Source organism: Oryctolagus cuniculus, chromosome 2 (genome assembly GCF_051225735.1).
Source record: "Oryctolagus cuniculus isolate XC-2025 breed Fujian yellow rabbit chromosome 2, ASM5122573v1, whole genome shotgun sequence".
Taxonomy (NCBI): domain Eukaryota; kingdom Metazoa; phylum Chordata; class Mammalia; order Lagomorpha; family Leporidae; genus Oryctolagus; species Oryctolagus cuniculus.
The window spans coordinates 2235329-2248052 of record NC_142868.1 but is presented as its reverse complement, the minus strand read 5'-3'; the positions used below and the strand labels follow the sequence as shown (position 1 = coordinate 2248052).

Sequence of the window (12724 nt, the reverse complement as noted above, 5' to 3'; positions counted from 1 at the left end):
CCCTGTTCTGGGTCCTGCACCCCTCACGTCCCGCCATGGGCTGAGCTGTGTCTGCTTCTCCCCACCGCACGCCCCAATTCTGCACCTGCCCTGCTGGAGTCCCGGTCCCTATGCTCAGGTCCCCGAGTGTCCTCTGAGCCTCACCCTCAGGCCCCAGGCCCGGCCCCTGCCTCCTGGGCTTGTCGCTGTCTCTCTCTCCCCTCCCCCAGGCCACCCACCCTGCCTGAGGCCTCTCCACAGTGCACAGGGGCCCCGGAAGCTGCCCCAGCCCCAGCACAGCCTGCACAGAACTGGGCACCAGGCCCGTCCACAGCAACCTCAGTCCCAGCCACCAGGCGGGAGGGCAGTTCAGGGTCACCCGGTGTCACTTCCTCTGTGCCTCTGCCTCCCCCTCGTGATGCCACTCGGCCGGAACCGCTGGAGACCGCTCTAGAGACGAGGCGCTGAGACACGGAGCTCACAGAGGAGCAGGCTGGAGCTGCGGAGCCTTCCGGAGTCTCAGCGGGTGGGAGCCCTGGCCCGGGAGGCAAGTGCAGGCTCTGGGTCTCAGCCCCCACCCCCACCCCCCAGCTCTGGGCTGAAGGCCCAGCTGACTCTTGGAAGGTTTGCTAGAAATCGCAAAGATCAGCTGCTCCCAGGTTTCCAGAATTTATTGATTTTGTCTGGGCTGGAAAATTAACAGAAAGGCTCTCACGGCTCATCTCTGCGGCTGCGATGCGGCCGCACGGTCCCCGGGGCCCGGAAGCCGGCCTTGGCGCTCCGGAGCCCTGCGGCCCGGCCCCGCCCCCCTCACCACCAGGCCTGCACCTGCCGAGCTCCCGAGCTTGCGTCTCTGGCCGAGGCCCCTCCTGGCTCGGCTCCTGGGACGAGTTGGGGTCTGGGGACAGCCCCACCCACACAGTGTCGCCGAGACGAGGGTAGGGAAGTAGACAAGGGAGGGAGGCCGAGGGCAGCGGGCGGTGAGCTGGCGGTGAGCCGGCGCACGGCGGGGCCTGGCCCTCAGCATCACTCCTTCCCCGGTCATTCGTCCTCGCACTGGTGGGTCTGCCCTGCCAGGTGGAATTCACGTGGGCGCCCAGCCTCGCGCTGGCACAAGGCCCATGGCAGCCCTCTCCGGCCCCTCAGGAGGCAGGGCCGCCCCCACCAGCTGCTTGGAGCCGTGTGACGGAGGCGTCTTCTTGGACCTGTTGGGTAGTCTTGGGGAGTCCCTGTGCACTCCCTGCCCGGGGTGGCCTGTCACTCAGGTCCCCTGGTGACCCTGGCATGTCTGTGGCATCTGGCTTATGGTCACCGGCCTCCCGCACCATGTGCAGGAGCCAGAAGGGCCGGAGGAGGTCCCGGCATCACAGGCCCGGCCGGGCAGGGTCCCCTCACCACCCCGGCCCCACCGTCCTGCGACGCGGGAGTGCTCGCCTCCCACCGCGTGTCGCGCCAGGGCCCCTACCATGCCGGCTGATGTGGAAGCTGGCCTTGGGCAGGGCAGAGGACAGGCCCCGGGGCAGCGCCGGGCACCATCCCCAGGGCCACAGCGGCTGCCGTAGGGCTCGCTGTCTGATTGGACTCCGCTGGCTGATGTGACAGGCGTTGGGCTCTCTTCCCAGGGTCTCTACCTTCCCCTCGGCCAGTGCTTGCACACAGCAGGCGCTCAATAGATGCTCACCAGAGGAGTCTCATCCATGTGCCGCTGCGGCACCCTTGGGGATGTCGTGGGAACCAACATCGGCTTTTTCAAACTCCCCTCTCGGCTCCGAACAGGAGCCGCGCCAGGCCAGCTGGGTGCCGGGGGCTCCGTGCGCCCTGAAGAAAGTCGTGCCCTGGGCGCCAGCTCCGCCCTCCCACGGCTTCCGGAGTCCCGGGAAGGGGCTGGCGGCCGTGGGCGTTGCCCTCAGAGACTCGCCCTCGGGGTCACCTCCAGGAGCTGTGCCCGGAGCTCAGGGCTCAGGACCCGTCCCTGGGCACCGGGGGTCTGCAGCAGGGGCCCCGGCGCCCCCAGCCCAGCAAAGCAGTGGGCAGCACTGCCCGGGTTCACCTGGGGTCTGAGCAGGACTTTGAGGGACAGAGACGGCCGGCATCCATCCCCTGCCAGCCGCAGACCCCTGCCCTTGAGGGGTGCAGAGCCTGGGACAGCAGGGAGCGCGGGGCAGGGCCGTGATGCCCAGAGGCCACTGCATCAGCGCCGCCCCAGCAGGTGACAGGGGAGGCTTCCAGGAGGAGGTGGCAAAGCTGCTCCTGCTCCCGGCCCCTCCCCCACCACAGCAGCCTCACACATGTGCATACCACACCCCACCCTCCGTCCCTGTGGTCTCCTTGGCCTCAGGATGGAGGTCTGACCTGGGACCCCTCCCGGGGGCTGCTGGTGTGTCCCTCCCACCCCCAGCTGTCCCATCTTAGCCTGTGTGAGCCCCTTGTCCCTACCTTCGTCCCTGGCTCTGTAGATCCCCTGGGGTTCACCACTGGGGCAGACCCTGCGCCCAAAGACAGAAGAACAGGCGAGCTGATTGACAGCCAGGGAGAGTGCCGGCGGGCGGGGCTCTTCCGGACTCTTGCTTCGCCACCATTGGCTCAGAAACAGTTGGGCCGGAGCCCAGGACATGGCCAGAGGACGTGGGTGTTGGTGCCACGCTCCCCACAGCAGCCAGAGCAGGTCTGCAGGAAGCGACTTTGCCAGGTGCTGTCCGCCGCCCGCAGTGAGGATGGGTGCCCCCAGGGACTGGCATGGGGCTGTGTCCATGGGAGTGACCCGGAGGCCTCCCCGCGGGCCACACCCACGCCCACCTCAGCGGCCCCGCTGGTGTCCATGGGAGCTGGGGGTGTGGCCAGGGCTCTGGGGTTCTCGAGGGGCCCTGGGGACCTGGCTCGACTCCAGCTTCCGAGGCTGTCAGCCTCCGCGTCTCAGCCTCTCCACCCACAGGGATTAGCACCGCGCTGCCCGCACACAGCAGGTGCCTGGTTCAGAGGCGGGCGACGTGCTGGGGTCCCACATGGGGAGAGGACAGGACAAGGTGAGCCCCCAGCCCCAAGGATAGGCCATCCAGGCCGCTGGCAGAGCCCGGCAGGCGTTCCACACCAGTGCCTGCCGAGGTCATGGGCACGCCGGGTCTCCCGCTGGCTGTCCAGACCTCGGAGCGCTGCCCGGCCACACTGATGGCAGATAAGGGCCCAGGGCTGGCTGGAGCCGCGCGGGCCGGCTGGCAGTTTCCATCATCCCACAGCAGACGCCAGGCCTCGAGAGAGCTGGGAGGAGCCCTGCTCCGAGCTCCGAGCTCTGAGTACCGGGAACGGGGCACCTTTCCAGAACCTTCCGGGCTGGGCTCAGCCGCCTCCGCAAAGGGCTTGTGGCACCGCCAAGGGCGGGCGCAGCCCTGGGGTGACACACTTCCCAGGCACGAAGCACCGCCCCCGCCCCGGTCCGCACGGGCACCCCCTCGCAGGGGAGGGGGTGAACAGTGCCAGGCAGGCTCTTCGGAGTTTCTCGTGCATAGCTGGAGGCAGCGTGTGCCCGGCTGGGGTCGGGGCTGCCGTCTGGGTCCGGCTCTGTCCCCACCGTGGGCTCCGGCTGGCCCGGGCAGCTGTTCGAGTGCCCGTGCGGAGATGAGGGCCACGCGTGGACGACCACCGTCAGGGACAGCGGTCCACGCCCAGCCCCTCCGTCACCCCCTGGCCTCCCCTGCCCACAGCCCTCCTCGCCCTCCCCGGGGTCTCGGCCAGGGGGTAGGATGTGGACATCTACCTCGGCGACCCTGCCCCGGCTGCCCCAGCCACCCTTGCGTGTGGCAAGCCCACCGCCCCTCTGCAGGCCACAGAAGAGGCCACCTGCTCTAACTCTGACACTGGGCTCCTTGGCTCCGTGGCTGGGTGGCCTGGCCACTCCCCCGGGCGCGGCGACCAGAGCAGGAGCACTCCCCGTGGGGGTCAAGCCCGCATTTCCCCGCACACCCTGGGTGAGAGGCGAGAGCCTGGCCGGCCCGCCGTGGCCTTCCCCTGGCCCTGCCCCTGGTGGCTCGCAGCGAGCAGGGCCGCTTCCTGGTTGCCATGGAGTTTTTCTCATGGAGGCCGCTGAGGCTGGGCGGCCGGCAATGGGTCTTCGTGGAGTTAGAGCTGCCCCTAGCGTGCCCCGGAGCTGGCCAACAGCGGCCAGGACCCGAGGGCTGCCCCCACCCTGCAGGCCCCAGGGGGTCCAGGAGCGGGAGTGGCTGCCTGGCGTTTGCTCTCGGCGCTGTCTGCTGGCCTGAGCCCCGGGGTCACCCATGGGAACCAGATGGAAGTCCCCTCCGCTGCCGCACTGGGGGCCCCTACCCACGCCCACTCGGTCCCCAGGGTCCATGAGTCACCCACACCGGGGCCTGGGGCGAGCTGCCACGTCACGGGTCACGGGGAAGTGGAGCTCCGGGGGGCTGGGTGGTGAGGCGGAGGCGACGCAGGAGTCCAGCAGGCCGGCCGCCCCCCCCCCCGCCCACCCCACGTGCCCTGCAGGGCCGAAGTGCTGTCCCCAAGTCACAGTGGAGGAGGCTTGGGGAGGTGGTGCTGTCTCCCGGCACCTGAACCAGCTGGGCACGCTGTGGGCTCTTGCCAGGGCCAGGCCTGCCGGAGGACAGGCGCCCAGCAGAGCACCTGTGGTGCTGACACCGGCCGGGGCCCCTCGCTCTGCACAGAGGCCGCGCGGGCACAGGGACTGGCGTGGGGTGCAGAGCCCTTGTATCCAGAAGAGGAAACCGGCTCAGGGCCTCACAGCGCTCGAGCCCGAGTCGGGGGCTCCGTGACCCGAGGCCGCGCTCCCAGCCACCCGGGGACAGCTACCTTTGACGCAGGTGACCACGGGGCCGCCCTGGCCGTGCCTCACCCTCTGTGGGCAGGGCGGGGCCTGAAGCAGACGCCCGCACCCCTCGCTCCGCCTCCTGCCCCGCCCTGGCAGAAGTGCGCCGGCTCTGCCGGAGCCCATGGTGGGGGGGACGGGCTTCGCCATGGCTCCCTCCGCCCTGGGCTGCTCCCCGGACGTCTAGGCCCCCGTGGCCTGGGTGGGGCGGCCTTTGAGGCCTCCTTGTTCCGAGTTGTTTCAGAGACGACATCACCAACATCACCGAAACCAGGCTGGCCGGGCCCACACCAAGGGGCCCAGTGGCTGTCAGGAGCGGGTGACGTCCGGCTGTGGGCTCCGTCAGAGCAGCAAAGCGACGGGCGGGAGGTGCACATCCCTGACCTGTCCGATGCCGCCGGGTACAGCTATCGTCTCAGCGCTGGTTGCAAGGGAGCAGGGACGGAGGGGGACCCCCAGGGAGCCTGTCCCATCTTGAAATGGGCTAATAACACCCACAGGAATGGCTCCTGGAGGGACCCGGTGTGGTGTGGCGAGCTGAGCACGGCCCAGCTCACGACTCCCTCAGTTGATTCCTTCCTGGCAGAACGGCGAGAAGCAGGAGCCCAGAGCGCGTGGGGGAGCCTGGCCTGCCGTCGGCACGCGGCGAGGGCTGGCCGCGGGCTCACAGTTACGCCGCCGCCGGCATGAACACGACTGGCGTCCCTCAGCACCCGGCGTCTGTGAGCCACGCTCTGCCAAGCCTCCTGGGAATCCCAGCCCACTGACGTCTCAGCCCCCGCTCGGCGCGTGACGTGTGCAATCCCAGCTGGGCTGCAGCCTGGAGCCACCCCTCAGGTCCACGTTACCTCCCCCGCTCGGGGACCCCACAGGCAGCTCTGGGGCTCGGACGCCAGGGTTGGCCCCGCCAGGGTGACTGGTGGGCGGGTACAGCCTGCTCCCCGGCTCCTGCTGGCCAAGGCGGCACGGGGTCCCCATGCAGTCCCCAGGGCCCCTGCTGGCTCCCAGGCTTTGCAGGGATCTGTGTCTGGGGGAGTCTGGGGCTCCATGAACCCCACGTCGGGTAAGGACAGGTGGGAGGCAGGCCCGGGGCGGGGCACAGCACTAACAGAGCCCCCAGGGCCTGGTGGAGCCCCAGCACGTGACATCAACAGTGGGGACCGGAGCGCTGGCACTAGAACCTGAAGCTGGGACCAGGAGGCCGTCCGTGCTGGGGCGGGGGGGGGCTCTGGCAGGGAGGGGCCGGGAGCGGGGTGCTGCCCTGGGGGACGGCCCTCTTCCACTCCGTGGTGGCCTGTGGGCCCTGCAGCCTCGGCGCAGGCCCAGCCCCACCCCACCCCCACCCCCGCTTCTGCGGTCGACCCGGCATCAGGCCACCGGATGGAAGGCACATTGAGTTTCTGTTCCCTTCAGCTGACAGGCACCTCAGCCTGGACTTGTGGGCGGGGCGCCTGCACCCCAGCTTTCTGGGTCAGGGCGCCCTCCTTGTCTCGGCGACAATGACCCCCCTGTAGCCTGGGCTCTCACAAGGAGCAGCGCGAAGCCCCGTGGCAGGTCAGAAAGGCTGGGTCTGTCCACCTTTGGGCCCAGAGTCCAGAAACCTGTGTTGCAGAGAGGGGGCAGGGGTCCCGGGCTGGATGGTGATGGGGCGGGGGTCCCGGGCTGGATGGTGATGGGGCGGGGGTCCCAGGCTGGATGGTGATGGGGCGGGGGTCCCGGGCTGGATGGCGATGGGGTGGGGGTCCCGGGCTGGATGGTGGTGGGGTGGGGGTCCCAGGCTGGATGGTGGTGGGGCAGGGGTCCCAGGCTGGATGGTGATGGGGCGGGGGTCCCGGGCTGGATGGTGGTGGGGTGGGGGTCCCAGGCTGGATGGTGGTGGGGCAGGGGTCCCAGGCTGGATGGTGGTGCGGCGGGGGTCCCGGGCTGGATGGTGGTGGGGTGGGGGCGTCCTGGGTCACAGTGTTCCAGGAAACTTGTTAGGGCTCCTGCCCGGCAAACCCAACACTTCTACCCCCGCAGCCCTCCCGCCACCCCCACCCCCAATGCTCTCAACAGCCCTGCTGGCCGGACGGGCACTGCCCCCCAGGGACTAGCTCACAGCACGCACAAAGCACATATGGGGCATCTGGGTGAGAGACCCTCCCCCGGGGCTCAGAGACGCGGCCCCTTCTCTCTTCCTCAGCTCCGAGGACCCCCTGCCCACACCAGCCCCACAGGACGCCCCAGCAGGGGTCAGCTCCTCCTGCCCAGGGAGCGCTCAGGGGCTGAGGTGCGGGCAGGTGCCCGGGGACACCACTCAGGACCCGGAGTGGGGACAGCAGGGCTGGGGGAGGCGGGCTCTGGGCAGGGTGAGGCCGGCCTGCAGGCACCACGGGGCGGGGCGACGCAGCCCTGGGATGTTGAGCTCAGACCTGTGCCAGCTCAGCTGGGGAGGCGGGCGGCGGCTTCCCCGCCCGCAAATGCCACGGCCACCACTCCCGTCCTCGGCCCCGCCCCCGGAGCCGGGGGCTGTGCGGGCTGAGCAGCTCTTCCGAACGGCAGCCGGAGCTGCGAGGGAACGTTCGGAGTCTGCCTGCTGTTTCCCGGTTCCCACGCAGTCCGCCGTTGCATTCAAACCCCCGAGTGCGCTCACACACGTGTGCCCGGGGGAGCCGCAGGCCCGGCTCCGAGCAGGCGCCAGTGAGCGCGGAGGCTGGTGGCTGGGAGCCCGCACCCCTCTCTCCCCGCGGCTCTGGAGCCCAAGGGGAGGCCCCGCATGGCAGATGGGCCGGTCCAATGGTGCCACGTGGCGAGGCCCAGGGTCACGTCCCCGGACGGCCGAGCTGGGGGCCTCAGAGCTGGCTTCACAGCCGGCGCTGCCCCCTCACGGCAGACCTGGAGTGGGCACACGCTTGGTATCCTCCAGAAACACCACGGGGAGACCCTGAGGTCACGGGGCCCAAGCAGGGGCCCTGGGCCTCGGTTCCCCCAACCACAGGCAGGGGCTGACAGCAGCTCTGGCTCCACAAAGCAGAGAGAGGAAGAGGCTGAGGCCTGGCGAATGCCGAGCCGTCCAGGGCCAGAGTGTGGGCCCAGCGGTGCTGCTCCGAGCACCAGAGACGACCCCCTGGCCGGTGCTTCCTGGCCCCGGGTGGGGACAGTCAGACCCGAGGGCCCCCGCGGGTGATGTCTGTGCCTCTGCTCCATGCACGGAGACGCCGAGGCCTGGGGCAGGCGACCTGTGTGCCCACCTGCAGGGCACCAGGCTGGGTTTCCGCCTCCATTTCTGACGCTGAGTTCACGGTCAAGTGCCGAGTGTCCACAGCCTCTGGGGCGTGGACGGCCCCGCGCAGCCTGGGACGAGCACGCTGCCCACTCCGAGTTGCTCCCTGGAGCTGGGCCGGGCGGCTGTGGCCACTCACACCACCCCGCTGTCGGTAGGCGGCAAAGCAGGCGCGTTTCCTGGCAGACCCCGCAGCCTCCCAGGAGCGCAATGCAAACCTGACACGTCTCGCCCTGCAGCCAGGGGGCAGCACCGAGCCCAGGCGGTCCCCAGGCCACCTGCGCAGCTGTCTTCAGCGCCCGCCCTGGTCACGTTCCTTCGCTGCCCCCCATCCCGGGAGCGCCTTGATTCCCGACAGCACCCTCTACCTTCCTGCCCCGGGCCCCTGCCTGGGGTCCCTGCTCAGCGCCGGGGAGTGGTCCCTTCTCTTTCGGCTGCTGCGCGGCCCGGTGGCTGCTGGTGACCCTCTGTTTGCGGTTGAATCTGGAGCAGGGCGGGGTCCCGGCCCCCAGTCGTCCCCTCCAGGCACAGGTGTCCCAGGGGTCTGCAACAGGGGCTGGGAGTGCCCGCGTGGCCCCCTCCCCATCCTGCGGGTGCGCTGAGCGTGGAGACATCCCAGTGGGTGAGGACGGAGCCGGGGCAGGCAGGCTCGCCCAGCCCCCTCCCGGGGCCTCAAGCTTCCTCACGGCAGGTCCTACCCACCCGACCTGCTCCACACAGGTGAGCCCCCAGCTTTTGCCTGGGGAGGCCCTGAATGCCAGCGGGGGAGGGGCAGCTCTCCAGGCTCCCCATGGCTTTGTCTCTCATCCGCCTACAGCTCAGAAGTTTTGAGTATATTCTTTGCAGGTGCAGAGAGCACTGTTATTAAAAAAAAAAAATCCTCCGCCTTCGGCAAGAGGGGGAAGCGGGGACCTGGGGACCTGCCTCTCCCCCGGCGCTCCATGCGTCCCCAGGGGAGGGGCCCTGGACGGTGCCCCCACCGCAGCTTAAAGACCGACCGAGGCACCCAACACTTGGATTACAAAGGTTTATTTAGAAAATAGTTTGTTGTCTTGGCTGTCACTGTTTTTGGCAAACATCTTCACACTTGCGATGACCAAGCGGCCTGTCTCTGCTCTCCGCCCCGGGGTCCTGGGGAAGTCAGCCCTTGCTCCGACGGGCCGCGGTGGCGGCTGCGGGCGCCTGGCTCATCTACCGGGGAGTGGCACGGCCACAGCCGCGCAAGGGCCCGGAGCCCCGCAGACGCCTCTTGCCCAGCCGGGAAGGCAAAGGGGGCTGCCCTTTCTCCCGCCCGCTGGCCAGGCCCTGCCGCCCCTCCCGCCCTCCGCCCCGCCTCGCCCTGCAGGCCCGCGTGGATCCCAGGGGTCCCCGGGGGCGGCCGCGCCCCGGCACGCGCTGGGGGGGGGGGCGCGCGTCACTGCCTGAAGCCCCTTCGCCGGCGGCGGAAGAGGATGTGCTTGAAGGAGCGCCGGAAGTCCTGGTTGAACACGGTGTAGATGACCGGGTTGAGCGAGCTGTTGCAGTAGCCGATCCAGAAGAAGAACTTGAAGAGCGGGTCGGGCAGCTGGCAGGCCTCGCGGCAGATGCCGTAGAGGCTGTAGCTGAAGAAGAAGGGGAACCAGCAGAGCACGAACACGCCCATGACCACGGCCAGCACCACGGTGAAGCGCTTCTCGCGCGCCTGGGCCACCTTGCGGCGGCACACGCTGCTGCGCGCGCGGCGCCGGCGCGACAGGAACGACTCGACGGAGCGCGCGCTGGAGCGCGACAGGCGCCCGCCGCCGGCGCCCGGGGACTTGGCGGCCGCCAGCGCGCCCGCCTCCGCCTCGGCCTCGGCCCCGGCCTCCGCCTCGGGCGCGGGCGCCCCCGCGCGCCCCCGGCGCACCGCGCCCCGGCGCCGCCTCCGCCGCTGCTGCCGCCGCTCGGCCGCCGCGCTGCTCTCGTCCGGCTCCACGTCGGCGCGCGCGGGCGCGCAGTGGCCGTTCTCCGCGGCCGGGGCCGCGCCGTCGGGGCCCGCGGGCGCGCGCTTCTCGCTGAGCGAGCGCGTGCGCAGCTTGGCCACGCGGTAGATGCGCGCGTAGACCAGGCCCATGACCAGGCAGGGCGCGAAGAAGGAGCCGATGCAGGAGGAGAGGATGTACCAGGTGTCGTCGTTGAGGCCGCACTGCGGGTAGGCGGCGCCGTAGGGCTGGCGGTAGAAGGAGACGAGCGGCGGGAAGGAGATGAGCGCCGACAGCAGCCACACGGCCACGATGGTGGCCTTGACGCGGCGCGGCGTGCGCTTCAGGTTGTACTCGACGGCGCGCGTCACCGACCAGTAGCGGTCCAGGCTGATGGCGCACAGGTGCCCGATGGACGCGGTGCAGAAGAGGACGTCCAGCGCCAGGTAGACGCCGCACCACACCCGCCCGAAGTACCAGTAGGCCATGAGCTCCTTGGCCAGCGAGAAGGGCATGACCAGCGTGGCCACCAGGATGTCGGCCGAGGCCAGCGACACCAGGAAGAGGTTCTGCGGCGCGCGCAGCGCGCGACTGGTCAGCACGGCGATCACCACCAGCACGTTGCCCACCACGGTGAAGACGATGAGGAAGCCCACCAAGGCGGCCAGCCCCGCCACGGCGCCCGCCGAGTACTGGCCCGGCGGCGGCGGCGGCGGCCCCCAGGCGGCCCCCGAGGCGTTGGCGCCGGCGCCGGCGCCGCTCGCGTTGGGGCCCTCGGCCGCCGCCGCCGCCAGCGCCAGCGCCGCCGCCGCCGCCGCCGCCATGGTCCTACCGCGAGCTACGCGGGCCTGCCTGCAGCCGGGGCGCAGCCGCGGCAGCTCGGGCGCCCCCCAGGCCGGGCCGGCGCCCGCATCGCCGCCTGCTCCTCGGGCGCGCCCGCCGGGGACCGCGGCGCCGGGCGGCCGGCCCTGGGCTGCGGCGGCTCGGCGGGCGGCGCGCGGGAGAGCGTGGCAGCCGGGCTCCCCGCAGCTGCCGCGCGCGTAAGTGCAGAGCTGGAGGCGCCCGGCGCGAGCGGCGGCGCGGCGGAGGGGGCAGGCCCCGGGGTCCTGTCGCGGCCCCGCCCTCGGCTGCGCTCACGGGGAGCTCAGGGCGACGCGGCGTCCCAGCGGGCGCGCCCGAGCGGCTCCACGGCCCCCGCGTCCGGCCGGGGCGCAGGCTGCAGGCGGCGGCGGCGGCGGCGGCGGCGGCCCGGGCGCTCCGCCTCCCATCCGGCCGGCTAGGGCATGCAGCTCCGGGGCGCGGGCCGCCGCTGCTCCGGGCCCCGGCACCCGCGCGCAGCCGCTGGCTCCAACTTTACTTTCCCGGGCTGGGCGCCGGCGCCGCCGCGAGTCCTCCTCCCGCTGCTCCCTGGCGCGGGCGCCCCCCGCGGTCCACGCTTGGCCGTGCGGGCGCCGCCTCGTTCGCCAGCGCTGCGCCGCCGCCGTGCGCTCCGCGCCGAGTGCCGCCGCTGGGCTCGGCTTCCAACTTAGGTCGAGTTGCGCAGCGGGGCGGGCGCGCGGGGCGGGGCGGGGCTCCGGGCAGGCCCGCGCCGCCGGCCCGGGGCGGAGCGGGCCGGGAGCCGCATCCCGCGGCCGCTCTGGCGAACCTGCGGGCGCGGCGCCGGGGAGGAGTCCGGGGCGGCGGCGCGGCGCGCGCGCTCGGGGAAAGGGCGCCCCCTCCAGGGCCGACTGCAGCCTGCGGGGCCGGGGCCGGGCGCCGGCCGGCCTGGCCGGTGAGTTCCAGAAGCTGCACCCGCGCGCGCGGCGCCGGCTGGCACGGGGTCTGCGGCCTGGTTGGAGAGACGCGGCGCTGCCCGTGTGCGCGCTGGCTCCGGCCCGGACCCTGGTCGTGCTCCTCGGCCCTTGGCCTCAGCGTCTTCCTAGGTCACTGGGTCGTGCGTGGCCACGGCGGCGCCTCTGGAAGCCGGAGCGGGCTCCCCAGCTCTGCACCCGTACTGGTGGCTACTGAAGTTCAATTTCTGGGTGCCAGGACCTTCTCTTAAGGTGTTGTGGTGGGGTAGGGTGTTTAGGATCACCTCTGACAGACACCCCCGCTGAGGCACCTGGCAGACGGGTGGGGTCGCCTGGGGCTGTCCCTGTACCTGGTCAGGCTCTGTCCCTGCGTCCATGCCAGGTGCTGCTTCCGCCTCTGGGCAGCCCGAGTCCCAGGGGAGAAAGACCCCGCGGCAGCAGTGGGAGTTCCTGGCTGGCAGCTGACCCCTGGTGTCTGCCAGCTGCTGGCCTCCCTGAGCCCCTGGACAGGAGAGGCCATGGGAAGCGGCTGTCCTGCGGCTCGGTGAGGGGCGACACCAGATGGGTGGCCCCCTAGCCCTGTGGGTGGCTTGTGGGCTGCTTCAGTCTTCCCAGGGGAGGGCCCTCTTGTCAGGTGGTGGGGAGTGGCAGCTCCTTGTCCCCTGTGCTCATGCCCAGCAGAGCTGGAGTCCCTGAGGTCAAGCCGGGGCCAGAGGTGTGGCCAGGAAGGAGGAGAGCTCCCTCGTTGGCCAAGATCTTCGTGGGGAGGTGTGTTTCCCAGGGCCGACCCCGCACGCAGCTCGCACAGCAGGGGCTCGGGTGCAGGGAGTGAGGGGAGGCAGGGGCACCAACCGCCACCGAGGCCCCGGGACTCCTTCCCAACCTGGGAGGGCTTTCTGGAGGAGGTGACCAAGAATGA

The 12724-nt window shown here is 71.2% G+C and overlaps 1 protein-coding gene across 1 annotated transcript; it reads right to left on the bottom strand.

Annotated features, from left to right (window-relative positions):
• Positions 1-9088: 9088 nt before the first annotated feature.
• ADRA2C (adrenoceptor alpha 2C) lies at positions 9089-10986 on the bottom strand. Its single transcript, XM_070069537.2, has one exon. It carries the CDS (start codon positions 10837-10839, stop codon positions 9490-9492), a length of 1350 nt encoding a protein of 449 aa, XP_069925638.1. The 5' UTR covers positions 10840-10986; the 3' UTR covers positions 9089-9489.
• Positions 10987-12724: the final 1738 nt, after the last annotated feature.